The sequence below is a fragment of the Idiotropiscis lumnitzeri genome, chromosome 1 (genome assembly GCF_059441095.1).
Source record: "Idiotropiscis lumnitzeri isolate Australia: NSW breed Sydney's pygmy pipehorse chromosome 1, RoL_Ilum_1.0, whole genome shotgun sequence".
NCBI lineage: Eukaryota > Metazoa > Chordata > Actinopteri > Syngnathiformes > Syngnathidae > Idiotropiscis > Idiotropiscis lumnitzeri.
In genome coordinates, this window is record NC_142391.1 from 35,376,516 (window position 1) to 35,393,971 (window position 17,456).

A 17,456-nucleotide genomic window follows, 5' to 3' on the forward strand; every position below is an offset into this window, starting at 1 on the left:
CAGAGGACTGAAATGGCCCTTGATGGGTTAAAAGTTCCAAATAGCTGTTTGAATGGATCACAACCATTGCAGATGTTTTTGTTTTGTTATAAACATATTTTTTTGAATAATTAGAAGGAACTCATTAGCAGTTGACTGTCGCACAAATAGAAAGTATGTCTATTTTTGCTCAGATTGAGGTTCAGTGATTCACAACTTTTCAAATTGAAAAAAAAATTCAAATACATGGCGCCTTTTGAATGAAAAAGAGAAATAACATCCATTTCATCAGTGTCGTCCCAAAATCCATAATAGATTGTGACATTGGCTGTGCAAGATCACACGTCTGTAGCAATAACACACAAGTCATTTTTCAGTCTCATGCAGAAAGGGGAAAAAAACAACCAAAGTGTATGTAGAGGTGTGCTGTAGATTAAACAATATTTTCACATGCCTCTCCTTTCTTGATGGGGTTCTCTTTTAGCATTGCTCACCTTACTCTTGGTGTGATTTCAGCTTTAATTTTGGGATGTTTTTTTTTACCTTCTCGTGGGTGCCATTATTCTAATGTTTGAATATTTATACAGTTTGTTTGTATAATGTGGCATATTTAGTGTGCTCTGATGGCACTCAATTTCTTCCAGTTTGAAAATAATTCCGAGGCAGATGTAAAATGTTTTGAAAGATGCAAATGTTTCTCTTGCCTTGTCCAAACTAAATTCTACTGGGACTGTGACCTGTGGTTTTCTTAGGTAAATGCTGCTGATCTTACTCAGTGTAAAAATTTAATTCAACACAATGCGACAGCAGTCGGGTAGAAATATGAAAGGTTGCTGACATGCCTTGAATTCTCTCACTTCTCTATTACACTGTCTGTAGGTATATTCAGATTTAAATTACAATTTCGAGGTTGTTGTTTTTGCATAAATTGTGTATTTTCCCTCACTTTCTAACATTGTCTTATAACAACTAAGGCACAACAATAAAAACAAAGTTGTTGATACTGCGTATGTGTTTTTATTTCTCAATAGTAGCAACAAATTACATTTGACATCATGCAAAGGATTGGGAGCCTGCGTCTTTGAGGAATACAGATTTGTGTACGGTACCCCAAAAATGTAGATAACATTGTCAATGAAGTGAATCAAGTGGGAAGTAATGTTTTGTTCTTCCACACTGTCAAAATCAGGTGTGGGCAAATTAGGGTTTGTGCGCCACACAACACGCTACTCTGTTCGTTAATCCCATGGAACATTTACATTGTCAGTTCTGTGATTGTTTCATCCATTGTTGCGTTCATTTAACATTTCTTCCCGAAAATTGGTTAATTACAATGTATTCTTTATTTTTTCTTTCTCTCTCTCTCTCTCTCTCTCTCTCTCTCTCTCTCTCTCTCTCTCTCTCTCTCTCTCTCTCTCTCTCTCTCTCATTTTGATACACGAAATATCTTTCACCGATTGTCCAACACTTATACAGTACTTTTAACAATCAATCATTCGAGCTGCTTATCCTCGTAATTTACAATTATTTGTAATCGTTGTGCATATCCACACATATACAGTGTACTTGCACTCTACTTTTTCTGCTCTTCCAGCATATTAGCTGCCAACGCTCCTATCTGGTGTTTGCTAATACTCGCTAAACTTTGAATAGGTCGTGCGCGGTTTCCATGGCAACCAACAAACGCCCGCATTGTGGTCTCGACCCGTTACAAAAACATCGCTCGTTTCACCCCGATATGCTATGCTTTATATAACTTTATCGGGCACTGGAAAGAGTACAATTAAGTTAGTGAGTCAGCATGTGCGTGATTTGCAAGCGATAGGAGCTCTTGAAGCCCCATTGCTTTGGTTTCCACGACAACCTAGCAACATCGCGACCCATCAGCCTTATTGGGATTACATTTGTATATCCAGTACAACATGGAGCAAATAAACCATGACGCTGGGGACAACAATGAATTTCACTCAGGTATGTGGTTATAAAAGTGCAGTCACCCATTTGTGTGTATACAGTATATGCAGCTAAGTTGTAGACACGCTGTGATTTCTGTCCTAAAAGACCAACAGAACAGCAGCAGTGGGTTGGAACCTGGTCGAGCACCTCTCAGAGCGGACCCCTGTGACTTCCTGCTGGATGCCATTGATGCTCAGCTGGGGAAGCTCCAAGTCAGTTTTTTTTCTGTTCTAAATCAGATATAAAATATTCACCGAGCCAATTAACCTGATTGAATAAATACAAACAGGTCACGCATCAGCAGCATGACCACATTGATTCAGGTAACGCACACCTCGTGAAATATTTGAATGTTGTTTTTGTGTGATGGTTGATTGTGTTTTTTTGTTTTTTTTCACACATTGTGTTCAGCACCACTTTGCTTGAGTCAGTCCCTGAGCAAAGACACCGGTCTTGGCAGCACAGTGTCCCACACAAACGTTACCCCCATGTCTCGTTTAGATCTGCAAGTCACTCCAGCAGTGGAACAAACAGCGGGTAAGAAGTAACAACCAGGAGAAAACGTGATTTTTGGCCTACTGGGTTTATTGCAGAAAATTTTTATTTTGTTGTAACTTGTCATTCCTGCCACCAGTTTTTGTCGCAATCAACCCGATGAATTATTATTTCAAAGATGTTCCTATCACAATTCTGTGATGACTTCTAAACTACTAGATCAATAATTTGATGTTTATTTTACTTAATGGGGAGAGTTCTTTTAAATTGACATCTCTATCTGGATGAAACCATTAACAAAATTGAAATCTAGGTATTGAGATATACAATGTTTTAGTTCATATATTATGCTCATGTTAATAGCAATGAGCTTTTTTGTAATTTGCACGGACCGCTAGAAGTTGTTCATTTAAATGAACAAATTTAGTGGTCGCCCAGTTCAACCTTGAAGATCTAAAAATGTTGCTCCTGTATGACTCTTTTCTCGTTTCCTGTAGCTAGCACGAGTTCAGTGGCTCCTGCAACACATGAGGTGGCCACGTGGGGACTGGATGTATGGACAAGCAACAAAGTGCAAATGGAGTCTCACAAGGAACAGATTTTGTGGAGACTAGAGAGACTTCTTGGAGACACCTGTAAGCAAGGGACAATCTCAAGTGGCTCTCATCCACCTTCAGAAAGTATTTGCACTGAAGATTTTGCGAGGTGCTTTAGAGAGGAGATGGTTGAAATGGCATTACCAGACGAGAGCCTTAAAGAGCTCGACAAACAGGAGCAGGCTTTGATGACATCTGACGTGGACCCTTGTCTGAGTCACCAAAATAGTCAAAACTGTAACAGAAGTGAAGCAACTACAAACACTAGCATTGTCTTTTTCCAATACAAGCCAGAACATAGTGAGGAACTAAAAAAATGTCCTTCTGAAACATCTGGAGTTCAGACTTCATCTACTGGTGAGAAATGAATAGTCACTGACACAAAACCCAACAGAGTCGTCCTGGTGTCAGTTTTGTGACTCGTGTCAAATGAGAGCCATTTTTTGTCTTTCAGTCTTTCGCAGCACTGAGGTTGAAAAAGAACATCAGAACCCAAAGCACATTTCTTCTCCGAAGACCAGGTTCTTGGCAGGTACCGAACACGCAGTACTGCATTTGCGTGCGCTGTTTACGTGTACCCGTACAGTCCAACGCTAGAGTTGTATCTTTCCAAGACAACAAGGATCAGTTTTGAATGACACCATCAGCGAAATGTTAAAATAATTATTAATCAGTTTATTATCGTGAGTTGCACATTGCACACTGACTTAGTGGTTAGCATGTCTGTACTTTACAATGTTGTCCTTTGTGTCACAGGAGTACCTGTGTGGAATTTTGACTCGGTATCCGTTGACAGTGACCTTGATTCGGTCTGTACAGATCAAGTCAGGAAGCACCTCCGCAGACGAGCTGGTAAGAGTTGACCGACAATGTAGATGAAAGGAGACAATATCAACTAGCAAAAGTGTACATCCGATCAGATGTGCAACGAAGAGCAAAATCTAATTCTTTGTCTGCACAGGGGCTTTCCAAAACAAAACTACTCTTCTTGAAGCGCAGCAAACGTGCAGGTAAGAACAAAGGACGAGCACAGCAAAGTACACTTTGTATATTGGTCTATAAATGTGAAGTTTTTACGCGTATATTTTATTTTTCGTCTGTAGAACTAAGTCTTTGGGGGATGATGAAAAGGACACTGACGAAGAATCAAATGGACACTGGAGCAGGCGGTACAGGCTTGAGAAGGCGTCAGAGAAGATGCACTCAGCTTGGGGGAAGATGAGCGGGCGCCTCTCCTCACTCAGACAAGTATGTTTCTGCCTTCTGTCAGCTGCGTGTCAGCAAACCATCGCTTTGTTTGTCTGATTTAGAGATGTGAAAAAGAGGAGGAGACGCTACGCATGAAAAAGTCTCATTTATCTGAGGTTGAACTCTCCCTTTCTGAGCTGCAATTGAGAAGAAAGGTACAGTGTAAATGATTCAGTCTGCCATTTATCAGAAAAATTGAAAGTGTGTTCCAGTTACAAATCCCCGCCTCCTACTTGCCCCCAGCACACCTTTCATGATCTAGAGCGACTCAGTGCAGAAACTGGGCACCTACAAACAGAGAAGAAGCAATTAGAGGTCCTGCTGAAAGATTGTAAGGCCGAGATAGACTCACTAAGGTATGAATTCAAACATCAGCATAATGCAGTACTGAGGTGAGACACAATTGTGTCAAAGAGTTGCGTAACGTGTTATACAGTTCCCAGTTGCAAAAACTTCAGGGTCAAAAAGAGTCCTACCTCTCTGAAGTCCGAAATTTGCAAGATGAACTAAAGAAGAAAGAACGACTCCAGCAACTGCCCAGCGCGGAGAAGGTGGTAACAGTTGTTCAGCAGAGTCGGCGGGTATTTTCTCGACACATTTCACTTATTAGTCCAACTGCTTCACAAACAGACCAACAGAGCGATGTCTGAGCTGGAGAGACAGTTAGCGTGTGCCAAAGCGGAACTATTCTCTGAGCAACGCCGAGCGAGAGAGAAGCAGGAATCCATGCAACAAGTGCAGTATTCCTTCCTAATATCACAACCAATTCAGATACATCAAATATTCCAAGTCTTTACTTTTGTGTTCATATTATTATATTGAACAGATGCTGGAGGAAACTTGTGAGGAACTGCTGAGGACCTCAGAAGCAGAGACTTCACTGAGAAACAGATGTTCTTGTCTCGAGGAAACGCAGAAGCAAAAAAAGAAGGAGACAGAGGTGATTATTTGGAATTGTGCTCCTATTTCCAGTCCAGCAAATCTGTGTAATACTTTTACTGAAGCACCGTTTTTATTTCACTTAGGCTCTTGGATTTCAAGCACAGGAGCTACAGGGAAAACTTGGAGCATGCACAGTCAAGGTGGACATGCTGGAGAAAATGTTGGGCCAGAAGGAGCAACAACTGCAAGATCTACAAGAGCAGCATGGAAGTTTGCAAAGAGAAAGAGACAGACTGAAGGGAGAGCTTGACTTCCTGAAAAGCCAGCAGCACAGTGCTGTTCAAGAAGCCAGAGAACACGCGCACGCAATGATGGTACGCATTTCGAATTATAACAGGAGCCGTTATCTGTAATATTCCAATAAAAATTCACAAAATATTTCAGGAGGCAGCGCTGAAGCAACAGAGGAAAGATTTAGTCACGCTGCAAGAGCAGCAAATACAAAAGGTGAGAAATCTCCTTAAAAGTAGCTCAGTGAAGATAAAACAAGATGACTGAGTGAAGTGTGTAGAAACACAGCGGAATCATGATGAAAATATGTGCTTGATCAAATATTGGCAGCTAAAGAAAGATGGAGCAAAGGCACTGAAGAATTCCCTGGAGCACCAGAAGGAGGAGTCAAGGAAACGTGAAGAAGAGCTGCATGTGCAAACGTTACAGAAGGTACTGGACCAAACTCTCAATGACTGCATTACGTGAACGCTGTACTCTGTCTCATTCAGATGCAAAAAGCCATAGATGAGGAGAGGCAGAAGTTCGAGGCGGACAAGATTGCAGCTGTACACTTCCACTGTGGATTACTGGAAGAGCAGAACAGGAGGAGCTTGGAAACAGCGAGGAGTGAGATGCATCGAGAGAAAAGCAATGCGCTTGCGCTTCAGCGTCAAGTGGCGCAACTACAGACTGTAAGTTGACTTCCAACAATTAGGCATGTGACGCAACCGTAGATCTATTTCCAATGCCATTAGCGGTTCTTCTTACTTTCACTTTCATAAGCGAGTGCAGGATCTGGAGGCTGAGCGCTGCGTACAGCAGCGAGAACAGGAGTCGCTGCTCTCTGTGATTTGCAGGTCACTCAAGCAGGAGCAGCAGGACGAGCTGGACAAGTTGCAGAAAGACATGCTGCAGGTGCAAGATGACTTCTAAGACCACACTCTTCAAAGTGCTCAAAAGTAACCTAAATTGGGTGATATAGCAAACCAAGCGCTGGGTTCAAAAAGGACCGAGCCAATGCTGGGCTATTTATACTCAGGGTGTTGGTTAGAGGTTTTGACCCAGCATGGTGGATCAAGATTTTTATCCAACAAGGGGAAAAATGTGTTGTTGATGAGTTAAAGCTACCAAGAAACGTCTTACCAGGTTATCCGCATACCTTAAGACTAATTTTATTAGCACAGTTTTTATGCCGTTTCATGGCGTTTCTGACACAACTCAGCCATTCTCCATCTGGGGGCCGTCCACCCTAACTGGGATTTGAACCGCTGTCCCTGTGGCAGATGTTACCCACTGAGACAATGTTCCATTAAATTGAATTGAATTTCAGTCCACAAAACTGGAATCACCTCAGATCCTCAAATCCAATCTCCAACCCATCTGCTGGGTTATAAAAAATTAGCCCAACTTCGGGTCAGCTCAAAATCCACAGCTACACAGTGAGTGAGTTAGGAAAACAACCCTTCATTTTTATGTTGTGCCTCTGCCGCCAAAAGGTTAACAAGTCTGGCTCTTATAGGAAAGTGAGAAGACCGTGCTGCGGCTCGAGCAGGCTGTGCAGCAGGCCGAGGGAGAAACGGCGAGGATTGGCAGGATGCTTGAAGAGCAGCAGATCAGCCATAATGAAGCCAAAGCTGAGCAGCAGCAGCAGTTCGCCCTCTGGACTCGGGAGCTGGTAGCGGAGTGGCAGTTTCTACACCTCTTAATAGAGAAGAATGGAGGCCAACAGTATAGTGTGCAGCTCCCTCCTAGGTATAATTTCCCTCTCAGGTGCAGTTTTCTAAACTTTTCTCACTCTCCAATGTGCACCACCCTATGATCGCAAAGACACTCAACAGTTTCATAGAAAAACAAAAAGGCAAATGTCCTGTTCAAAAATTGCCTGCTACCACAGTCATAGTTGTAGTGACTATTAGTTTCAAAAACGTTTATAGTCAATGAATATGTAACAACACAGTGGTGATAACTGAATATACTTTATTGTGCTGCACATTTTCTTACGTCAAAGTACAAATGACTTCACTGCGCGCAATTCTTTGCCTCAAAATGTAATTTGCCACAGCTGTAGTAAACTAAGGACCCCTTGTAAAATTTTCCAACTCACTTTTTCTTGACCCTTCAGTTGGAAATAACTGGTTTAGTGGCTGCATTCATCCATAATGCTTTGCATGTTACAGCGCGACCATAGATGAGGCTCTTATGCAACTGAAAGCTCAACGAGACCCTTTGACACATTTGATTGAACACCTGCATCAAGAGTTGGATTCTCAAAGACAAGCAAGTAAACAGTTGCTCAAAGACAAGGTATAGTTTGGTTGAGTGAATATCTTCCTGCAGCCCAGTTGATGGACAGCTAAATTGGTCCGAGTTTACTTCCAGGAGCGAGAGTTGAGGATTCAGAGGGAACAGATGAGGACGGAGCGAAACCAAGCCTTGGATTCTCTGAAGGAACGTCTCATTCAGGTGTAACACTTCCTTCCGTATGTGGGGGCGGTTGTGTTAAAATACTTGCCTGAGTGTATCCAAAATGGATAGCTGGAAAATTCAAATGTCCAATTTCATTGACCCAGGATCACATTGAGGAGCTGAGTAGTTTGAAATGGTCTCATGTGAGTGACGGCGGACTGGAGGCCTCACTTCGCAAGCAACTGGAGGCCAAAGACATGGAGCTGAGGCAAGTCCAGAGGAACATGACTCTGTGGAAGGAACAGACCACCACTCGACTGGCCTGCAAGTTTGAGGAAGAGTTGACAGCTGAACTGGAAAGGTGACTTGTGTATCAGGGCAAAATGTCTCTCTCAAAGCGCAGCAGTTTTTTGGGTTTTAACCCTCAGAAGACTGCTTAATTCATCTCACTGGCACGGATCAAAGCAGAACAAGAAGTGTATAAGCTGCCCTACTTTGCAGTGATGTAAAACTAGACTGCATTATACTAAAAAGGGTGCTATCAAATGAACCATTTTGACATCATGTATTTATATATATATATATATATATATATTTTTTTTTTTTTTTTTTTGTATTTTTTTTTTAAATTAATACCCTGGAAATATTTTTACTAGTTCAATTCAAAAAGTGAAACTCATAGAGGCTTATAGATTGCTGCATACAGAATGAAATATTCACCACCTCAAGTCATGTATACTATTATATAAACAATCCTAAAACTAAATATAGTAATTGGCGTTGTGAAAGTATTTTCCTATGTTTAATAAATCTGTATAAGGTGAGTTCCACTTTCAATCTAACTGCAGGTATAAATGGACTTTGCTTTGAAATTCAATTGTATTACAATGCAACTGCAGTGACTGCATTAGACACACAATGCACGGTGAATTGCGCCACTAAAGGAGAAATATATCCTTTCAGTTTCACTGAGTGTTGAAGAGATTTAAAATGTGATTCATTTTTGTTCATCCCACAGGTGCAGAACAAAGTTGTTAAGGGGCAGGTAAACGGTGTAGGAACCTGTTGAAGAATAGTTTGTAACCAAAATTGCTTCTAACCGGCATGATCTCACCTCCGTTCGAAGTGATATTTCACAGTGATATACTATAGCAGTAGATTAGTCCATTTATCTAACATATGCACTTTGTAGGCCACTCTGTGTGTCAGCTAACACCTCCACTGTTCAGTAACGGCAAACACTCACTCTCCAAATATGTGATGGTGCTTCTTTTTCAGAATGACATCAACGAATGAAGAGGAAAAGCTGAGGATGGAGGGTCAGAAAAAGCTTAGTGCAAAGGTACCATTCCTCATTTTCGGGAAATTACAAGTGTGGAAACAGTGTCTAGGAAGTTTTTATTTTGTTTCCATCAGCATCATCATGCTCACCATTCCGACCGCTTGACCTTCGTTTCCGCCGCTCAGCCGCCCTCAGACGTGGCCTCATTAAAACTTGTGCATTACTTGCAGAGCAGAGTCAAGCAGCTCCGTGTAGAGCACCAGACATGGATGCCAACAGGACCAAGCCTTCCTACGGTGAGTGCATTCTTCCTCTTGCATGCTCATCACAAATGTGCTTCTACCATTTTCGGTGTGCAATGTAGTCTCCGTTTTCCCGAATAATTTATCATTACTGCTCAATTCTGTTTGTTTTGTAGCTCAACCATCAAGAGAGTTGGAAAGCTTGAGTCCCTCATCCATCAGGCCGGCCACAAGTTATTGACTTGAAACGCCACATGCTTACCAGTATTACTGTCTTTCAAAGTGTTTATCAGTTTAAGCTATGCATTTTTTGCATCACTGTACAACGATGAATCGTTCGCTGCTGCCTGTACTTAAGATAGCAGGTCACAGTGACAAATGACACAAGCAAATGTTTAGTCATCTTTTGAACTTTCCTCTGTGTCAAGGTTTTATGGCTCAACGTTCCAGAGGTTTACACATTGAACATGAAAAATCTCATAAAGCTCTTTGTGGGAATCCCTCACATGCTCATAAACGTTACATAATGTTAAATTGTACACATGAAGGACAAACGGTGCAAAGACACAATATGGAATTTACATTCAACTTTTGTAATAAACATTTCATCAACTTTATGAATGAGTTTAATACCAGAAGTGGGATCGGTGTTGTCAAAGGATGGTTTGGTTTTGCATGTATACTGCCTAGCACGTTTGAAAAAAAAGGATGAAGCACACTTTTATTAGAAAACAAATACAAAGTACTAAACATGTCTCATTTGGAATACTGCTGCACGCATGCAGGAAAACACAAATCAAATTAAAAGGAAATTTCCAGGATTTAATAAACTCGTCAAACCTCACATAGCATACGTGCTTAGCAATATAGAAATATTATCCTTCACTTGCAACAAATACAGCTTTTATACAGTCATTATGAACACTGAGGAAATCACGTTCCTATTCAAGATGGCAAAAGGCTACAAAATCAGGGGCTGCTCACTGTGGTGATGAATTAAAAACACTTCCAAACAGTGTAATGTTTACTAACATTGGCAATATTTAGAAGTGCTAAGAGGAATCGTATTCCTTGACCTTGACACAGGCTGTGTGAATGATGCTATGAAATACAAACAAGTTTTAATGAGTTGTCTGGCCAAATGTGACCAAAGCAGTGGATGATTCCAACAAATTTTTGACGTGACCAAGTGAGCCCCAAGCATGACATGTCCAGACACGTACAAAAGCAGACATACACCTTCTTACATTTCCATGTCCTCCTCTCCACAGCTTTCTTCAACGGGAAAGTTATGGAGAGAACAGTGTGTGTCCGCATGTGCGCTGTGTGGCGTGGGCGAAGGGCACGGAGTGGGGGGTTGTTGCAAAACAGTCTGTTGTTTCCTCTGTTTCTGGAAGGAGCCTTTTAGTCTGCGACAGAAGGGGTCTTCGGGTGGCCGCCACAACACCAACTCCATGCAGGAATGGCTCCTAAACAGGAGACAGTGGCACATTGAAATGTCCAGAGAGCATTTGTTCATTTTGTATTTTTTATATTACAGTCTGAAAGTAGAGGAGGACATACACAGATTGGGCGACTGTGTGTGGGAGAATGTCACTGATCCCTCGCTGCAGGCCTTCCTTCAAACTGTCCGAGATGACCAACACCGGCCTTCGTTGGACTGGCTCCACATCGAGATCCTCGTCATCGTCTTCCAGCGTTATTCTAGTCAATAATAGATCAGTCTTAAGGTCCTTAACACACTGCACTTGGTTTTCAAGACGCCCACTACAGGGTAGGGCACAGGGACGCAGCAACGTGCAAACTTGCCCATATTTGTCACTGGTTGCTAGGCGACTATAAAGGAAGTAGCCTTGTGCATTTTCCTGATGGTTTGGATGTAAAGTGGGCCACAGCTTGGCAATGTGTATTTATCACTGTTACATGAGGAAAGCCCTGGCATTGCTTGTATCTCTATCGCTTAGTCTCACTCTTGTATCCCCAAGCTCATTACACTGGAACGCACGTGAATTTCCCCCCCCACATTTTGTTTTAACTGTGCAGCTTCGCTATAATCTGTTGTTGTTGTTACTATGAATTCAGTTGGCCACGACCTCTCCTATTGACTGTGCGAGAATATTGATTGACCAATGAATGGGTAGGTCGATGACACACTGCACTATGGTAAGCACAGTGTGAAAAAGGCCTTTAATGATGTTCTTGTGTGATACTTTAACATATCAACCTTGCAACCACTAACTTGGAGTGGAAAAATAAAACTAAAGTTGTTATACAGGCTACGCTTAGTTGATACGGCAAGGACATTTCTCATTACAATTTTAGTGACCAAAGTGATCAGCTGGTCATGAAGAACCACGCACAAATTACTGATATACACACCAAAATTATTACGAGTATTCTTCTGAATAGAAAAATATATCAGTAGCCATATTACCTTTTGGCATATTAAAGTATTAAATACATTTGAATTTCAAGTATACCGTTTCCCCACCATCTTTCATACCTGTTTTCAATCTCCCGAAGTCTCCTCTGAGCTTCCTCGATCTCCATGCAGGAGTTGTCTGTCACAGGTCGAGACAAGGAAGAGGGGGACAGCAATGGAGTCAGCTTGTGAGGGGCTGGGCAAGGCTGCGGTGGTGCATGATTGGCTTGTTGGGTACACAAAGGAGGGCAATTGTTTGGAGGAGGCCAGTCAGGTCTTCCGGTGATGTGCGAAATGTCCAACTCGGTTTCCGATGTTAATCTCCTCCTTTTAGCAAGACATCCCCTAAAAGAATAGGAAAAGGAATTGGGAAAAACATTTAACATGCTTTCATTGAATGATAACTAAAGTTGTCTGATACATACTCATCATCAACTCTCCTCCTGTGCTTCCTGAGGCACCTTGTCTCCCAACTGCTATGAGGACAAATAATGTACAAATGATCACATTGGCAGCAAACTGTTGGGAATAATGTATCCAAATAATGAAATGAATCATTACCTGTTTGACAGTGTTCCTCTCTGTAGATGGACAGATGTACTTGGAGTTCCGAGATCTAATTCAGGTAGGCTTGAGGGCCCCGAGAACGTGTACATGCTTGGTTGAAAACCCAGCCGGCTGCTTGAGGGCGCCAAATGATGCATGATGGTCCAGTCGGCGAAATTATCATTAAAAAACTCATTCAAAAAACATTGTAGGTGAAATGTGGAACGGTAATTACAAACAGTTTTGATCCTTAGAAATGTCGCCTTACTACTGAGCACTTACAAGTAATTTGTGCAATTTGAATGTTGGTAAACAAGCCGGATCTGTCTACACTGGGCCAACTGTCCGGAATGAGCTGCTCATACAATACTTCTGAGACTACCTGTACAAATAGTCGTAGCTACTGTTAAAACGTTATACGAATCACATCATCATTCATCTGAATTGCAACTGGTGACTAAAATGAGACCTTTAGTGAATCGACCAAGTGCAACCAACTGCCCTGCCCCTTTTTGCAATGTTGTTTTGTTTTCTTTTTGCTAGCGTGTGTCCATTTCGTTCAATACCACTTTAAGAAAAAAAAGAAAGCACTGAACGTTCGCAACCTTACTAACCTAGTAAAGTGACCCGATTTGCAAGAAGCGTCCAATGTTCGGTCCTCGCAGCGCGCTGTAAACTCACGGGTAGTTGGACATAGCACCATCCAGACGCGCCGGAAGAGTCGAGCAGCTTCTGGAAAACGCGCAAGGACCTATGGGTGTTGTAGTTTTCCGCGAATCGACAGCGGGAATAAGAAATGTCGTTCGTCAAAACATTGACTCTTGAAATTTGATCGTTGTTTCCTCTCTGACACCAACACTGTCGGGCAATACAGAACTTTGGTGAACGTACGAATAGATCCCCCCCAATTTCCGGGTGGTTGTCTAGCTGCTCCTCTGTCGTCGCAAATGGCAAGTCACGTGACACTGTAGCGCTCTTATCCGACCACCCCCCAAACTTGCCTCTTTACTTTTGACTGACGCTCTCTGGAGGTAACACATGACTCGACATTGCCAAACGCTTACAAAGGTCTGACATAAATAACCTTCTGATTATAGGCCACATTCACATGACGTCACCAAAAGCTTTTTTTCTATGTAAGACGTTAGTGGAGATTAATTGCGGCTTCGATTGACAATTGAACTGTTTTCTGCACATTTAACAGTGGATAAACACTTCAGGACATTGTGTTGTTGATTCGACCACTTCTGGACGTTGTGTTATTTGTTTGAACACTTAAGGAGATTAGTGTTCATTTTTGTCTTTTTTTTTTAAGGGAATCCAGGATGTATCATTTTGTTATTGTTTTTGGGCTGCTGGCGTCGGCCTCCACTTTACCTTGTGGTAAGTGTTATGAACACACTACAGTTGTTTTTAAGTGACTCTTGCAATGACTTGAAATGTCTTTTTTTAATGCACATAAAAAAATCCGTTACAATTCTGATAAAATCGATGTTCACTTGAAAATAAAACAGTGGTCAAAATAAGATCTTGATGAATTTTACCTCAATCAAAACTTGCTATTTGCTGGAAGTGTGTGAAATGGGAAGGTTCCAGGTAAAAAACAAACATGACTCACTGTTCTGGACGTTCCCCCATTTTGCAATTCCCTTATGAGTAATATACAATGCAACTTTATTTGTAAAGTGCAATTCACAACAGCTGCAGTTGTAACAAAGCGCTTAACGGAGTATAATATAATACGGTAATCATTCAATAACCACGACAGTGAATGCAGTAAACTAAAATACAATTTATGATACTAACACATACAGTCGACACAAGAAAAAAGCAGAACAGTGACCAGTCAAGTTGCGTCGAAAGCAAATTAATGAAGAATGTCTTCAAACAAGTTTTAAAAAATGGGCAGTTGCCCAATCTTTTGTGAGCAAAGGTGCATTTCACATTCACTCGCCACCAAGTGTGTATAAAAAAACACACTAGTATCCAGAAGGTTTCGCAAGTTTCTCATTCAATAGTACTGGAATTTAGTGTGTCCAAACGTTTGACTGTGCTTTGCGTGTGGGCCTGATTACTTTGATACAAATGTGATACATGCAGCAATTGAAGGGAGACTTTAAGTTATTTCTGGGAATGAGTTAAGTTAAATTGGTTAATGTACTGTGGCGCACTTGTGCATCACCTAATTAAGTTCAGTTTAGATTTTTTTATAGAGCTAGTTATTATTGGATTGTAGTTTATGCAAGAGTAGAATTGGCCTGGTGTCTAAAATTTAGTTGTGATATTATCAATATTTCACACAGATGTCACTACGCTAGAGTGTGGCGTTACATCCACATCACTGTGTAAATTTAAAACCGAGCATCATCTTTGTAAAGTCACAATTATTGATTCAGTGCTTTTATTGGATCTTATTATAATGTGCAAATAGTCATTATGTTGTGGTTTATTTGGCCTTTCAAAAGTTGAGCCAAGGAGTAATCACTTGTAGTTTGAATATTGAAAAGATTTAATAACTTTCTATGCATGTTATATTGCATAAGAGACCAATTCCATGTGCCTTTAGTTTCATCCTGATGTTATTGCTGAGGTAGCAGTTCTGACCTTGCCACACTTTGAGCCTTTGTGTTGACGTCAGCAAACTGCAGTTTCTGCGCACACTGACATTTTTATGTATGTTTTAACCTAGATACTTCGTCATCCAACCATGAGTTGCTGCTTTCCCTGAATAAAGATCTTCTGCGCTCTCTGGAGGAACGGGAAGGACTTCCTAATCCCAGTGTCCACTTGGCATTACGCCTATCAGAGTTCCACAACCTTTTAAAAGAGCAAGAGCACTTAAATAGACTGACAACTCATTTACATAATGACATTCTCAGGTAATTTGTCAGAATTGCCATTTTTTGTGTAGATGTTTGAATGTCTTCCTAATCTTGTCATGACCGTGACCTGCATGTTTTTTAGCTCCCTCTCTGGGATTCAACCTGTGGTTGGCCGCTTGGCATTGTACACTCTGGCCTTAAAGTCGTCTTGCTATGACCTCAACACAATCACCTTCACTGTAGGCGACAAGAGTGAAACTCTGCTGATACACCTCAAGGATCGGATGGAACAAGAGAAAGAATACATTACTTGTTTGTTGACCACTTTTTTGTTGTACTAAAGTTGATCGTCTTGCAAAAACTGTATTTTTATTTTTTATTTTTTGTCATCTCCCCTCTGCAGTCAGCCAACGCCCTTTGACCAACTATTACCAGTATTCATTGGGTGTGCTCGCTCTATGCGTGAGCGGCGTCAGGGTCAACCACCACGTCATCAACAAACTCATCAAGGCAGTCGAACATGAGCACTTTATGCATGGAGACAGTGTGAGCATTGGTGGGTAAACCACTTTTGGATACATGCTCACTGCTGGATAATTCTGATAATTGCATCCAGGCCTCTCCTACTTCTGTTTTGTAGATACATATGCCATGGCCGCAATGGCCCTCCAGTGTGTGAAGAATTTTGAGAACACACTTTGCAATGTGAAGAAATCCCCTTGCACTATACACAATGCTGCTGAGCTTGATGTGGCCTTGACCAAGATCAAGCAGAAGCTCTTGGCATCACAAAGGGTCGATGGTCATATTGGCAATGAGTTCAGCACTGGCCTCGCCGTACAAGTGAGATCCATTTTTATAGTGGAACCGCCGAACTCGACAGTGCTATGTAGCATGTCACATTTCTGAGCTTTGGTGTTTTGCTGTGGAGTTTGCACGTTCTCCTCGTGCTTGCATGTTTTTTTTTCCCCTCCACATAAAATGCCGTTAGGTTAATTGAAGGCTCTAAATTGTCTAGAGATGTGAAAGCCAATAATTTGTCTACATGTCACTGACTGGTGACCGGGCCAGGGTATACAGTACCCTGCACCCTGCCAAAAGTCAGATGGATTAGTCTCTAGCTCACTCATGATATGAATAAGGACAAGTGCTATTGAAAAGAGATGACATTTAACCGGATTGTATTCAACCTTGGAAGTATCTTATTTCCTGTTTTTGCATCATTCTAAGCCCAAATAAATCGTCCTGAATGTTGTTCAGGCTTTACTGGCAATGGGCAGCCCCGTGTTGGAGTGTGATGCTTCAATGGAGGCCATGAGAAGAGATGCCAGAGGCAACAAATACCACAACCCCATGGCCATATCTCAGGTCCTGCCTGCTCTGCAGCTGAAATCCTACTTGACAGTTCAAAGCAAGAACTGCCTCAATGAAGACAGTGTGTGCCACATTTTTCTTTAAATCTGTGGTCTGGTGATATTTGCACATGACTTTTTTTTTAAGTTTTAGCTAGTGCCTGTATGATCACTTTTAATGTCTGCATACAGACACACTGGTTCTTGAGCCCGCCGACCCTGTGGTCGTGTTGCCCAGTAAGACCAAAGTGGCAGTGGTAGTGGAAGTGGTGGAATCAAGTGGGAAATCCCCTGTGTATCTAGTGGAAGTGCCCAAGGGGAGCTCTCTGTTGGAGGCCCTTCAACTCCTCAAGGAAAAAAATGCTGACTTCACGTGAGTCGGTTTTATATTGTGAGTTTTAACAATGAGTTCTTGAAATAATGTGAAATGGTATGTGGCAGGTTTGAGACTGAGTCAAGCCTGTGGGGACCATTCTTGAGTGTGGTGAATGGAGAGCGGGCCGGGCAGAGCTACCGCACATACTGGCACATCTCCTCTGATGGCACTGGTCTCACTGAAGGTGAAAACACTCACTGTACATAGTCACGCAAAATACAAAACCAAATTAAGTCTTTTCTTCATAGGTTTCAACGCTGTTTCTGTTTCAGGTATCAGTGATTACAAATTGAAAGCGGATCAGAAGATCACCCTCAAAAACACAAGTTATTAATATTGCCATCAAGTGAGCTGGTGGTGATCATTTTGGAACCAAAACAACTTTTATTTCTTCCAGTCCAATCATGTGTAAATTCCATATTTGAATAAATGTTTCTAATGGGTCTATAATACTAAATTGCTAATGGGTATGACTGATGTGTTGTTAAACAAATGAATACATTTTAAAAGGAGATTGCCATTCTGCAAATCTTCGTGTAAATTTACCTTAAATAAGTGCTTGGAGCAATGCACTATGGA

At 41.6% G+C, this 17,456-nt stretch overlaps 3 protein-coding genes across 10 annotated transcripts; 2 read left to right on the plus strand and 1 right to left on the minus strand.

Moving 5' to 3' along the window:
- Positions 1–2,050: 2,050 nt before the first annotated feature.
- Positions 2,051–9,976, plus strand: LOC148344434 (uncharacterized). Its single transcript, XM_088297932.1, has 25 exons — positions 2,051–2,147; positions 2,225–2,258; positions 2,347–2,472; positions 2,928–3,383; positions 3,481–3,558; positions 3,783–3,878; positions 3,988–4,036; positions 4,130–4,274; positions 4,337–4,429; positions 4,518–4,630; positions 4,711–4,825; positions 4,905–5,009; positions 5,101–5,214; positions 5,300–5,530; positions 5,601–5,663; positions 5,778–5,879; positions 5,939–6,121; positions 6,213–6,344; positions 6,949–7,181; positions 7,607–7,733; positions 7,809–7,892; positions 8,000–8,196; positions 9,114–9,177; positions 9,252–9,413; positions 9,536–9,976. Exons 3-25 carry the CDS (start codon positions 2,424–2,426, stop codon positions 9,563–9,565), a joined length of 3,021 nt encoding a protein of 1,006 aa, XP_088154058.1. The 5' UTR covers positions 2,051–2,147; positions 2,225–2,258; positions 2,347–2,423; the 3' UTR covers positions 9,566–9,976.
- Positions 9,977–10,280: 304 nt separating this feature from the next.
- ccdc117 (coiled-coil domain containing 117) lies at positions 10,281–13,354 on the minus strand. 7 transcript variants are annotated; one of them, XM_088297972.1, is made up of 6 exons: positions 12,942–13,354; positions 12,343–12,462; positions 12,207–12,254; positions 11,863–12,126; positions 10,923–11,063; positions 10,281–10,828 (listed from the first exon to the last, which is right to left on the minus strand). In XM_088297972.1, the coding sequence occupies exons 1-6, from the start codon at positions 13,028–13,030 to the stop codon at positions 10,603–10,605; spliced, it is 888 nt and encodes a 295-aa protein (XP_088154098.1). In that variant the 5' UTR covers positions 13,031–13,354; the 3' UTR covers positions 10,281–10,602. The 7 variants fall into 7 exon arrangements, with proteins under 7 accessions (XP_088154098.1, XP_088154109.1, XP_088154082.1 ...); XM_088297983.1 differs by having other exon boundaries at positions 12,343–12,459; positions 12,942–13,353; XM_088297956.1 differs by having other exon boundaries at positions 12,207–12,257; positions 12,942–13,350.
- On the plus strand, positions 13,261–17,334 carry tcn2 (transcobalamin II). Of its 2 annotated transcripts, none has more exons than XM_088297941.1 (10): positions 13,261–13,358; positions 13,643–13,710; positions 15,017–15,206; positions 15,292–15,461; positions 15,553–15,705; positions 15,790–15,992; positions 16,410–16,584; positions 16,694–16,874; positions 16,943–17,061; positions 17,150–17,334. In XM_088297941.1, the coding sequence occupies exons 2-10, from the start codon at positions 13,653–13,655 to the stop codon at positions 17,209–17,211; spliced, it is 1,311 nt and encodes a 436-aa protein (XP_088154067.1). In that variant the 5' UTR covers positions 13,261–13,358; positions 13,643–13,652; the 3' UTR covers positions 17,212–17,334. The 2 variants fall into 2 exon arrangements, with proteins under 2 accessions (XP_088154067.1, XP_088154077.1); XM_088297951.1 differs by having other exon boundaries at positions 13,309–13,395.
- The last annotated feature ends 122 nt before the right edge of the window (positions 17,335–17,456 follow it).

What these genes read in the sequence shown, in the direction of transcription:
- tcn2 (XM_088297941.1), top strand. Translation starts at nt 13,653, where the DNA reads ATGTATCATTTTGTTATTGTTTTTGGGCTGCTGGCGTCGGCCTCCACT. An exon ending in AGAGAAAGAATACATTACTT is followed by an intron (nt 15,462 to 15,552) that starts GTTTGTTGACCA and finishes TCCCCTCTGCAG; the next exon opens with TCAGCCAACGCCCTTTGACC. An exon ending in GAACTGCCTCAATGAAGACA is followed by an intron (nt 16,585 to 16,693) that starts GTGTGTGCCACA and finishes GTCTGCATACAG; the next exon opens with ACACACTGGTTCTTGAGCCC.
- ccdc117 (XM_088297956.1), bottom strand. Translation starts at nt 13,030, where the DNA reads ATGGTGCTATGTCCAACTACCCGTGAGTTTACAGCGCGCTGCGAGGAC. An exon ending in CTTCGGGAGATTGAAAACAG is followed by an intron (nt 11,064 to 11,862) that starts GTATGAAAGATG and finishes ATTATTGACTAG; the next exon opens with AATAACGCTGGAAGACGATG. An exon ending in CACACAGTCGCCCAATCTGT is followed by an intron (nt 10,829 to 10,922) that starts GTATGTCCTCCT and finishes TCTCCTGTTTAG; the next exon opens with GAGCCATTCCTGCATGGAGT.
- LOC148344434 (XM_088297932.1), top strand. Translation starts at nt 2,424, where the DNA reads ATGTCTCGTTTAGATCTGCAAGTCACTCCAGCAGTGGAACAAACAGCG. An exon ending in GCCTCTCCTCACTCAGACAA is followed by an intron (nt 4,275 to 4,336) that starts GTATGTTTCTGC and finishes TGTCTGATTTAG; the next exon opens with AGATGTGAAAAAGAGGAGGA. An exon ending in GCCGAGATAGACTCACTAAG is followed by an intron (nt 4,631 to 4,710) that starts GTATGAATTCAA and finishes CGTGTTATACAG; the next exon opens with TTCCCAGTTGCAAAAACTTC.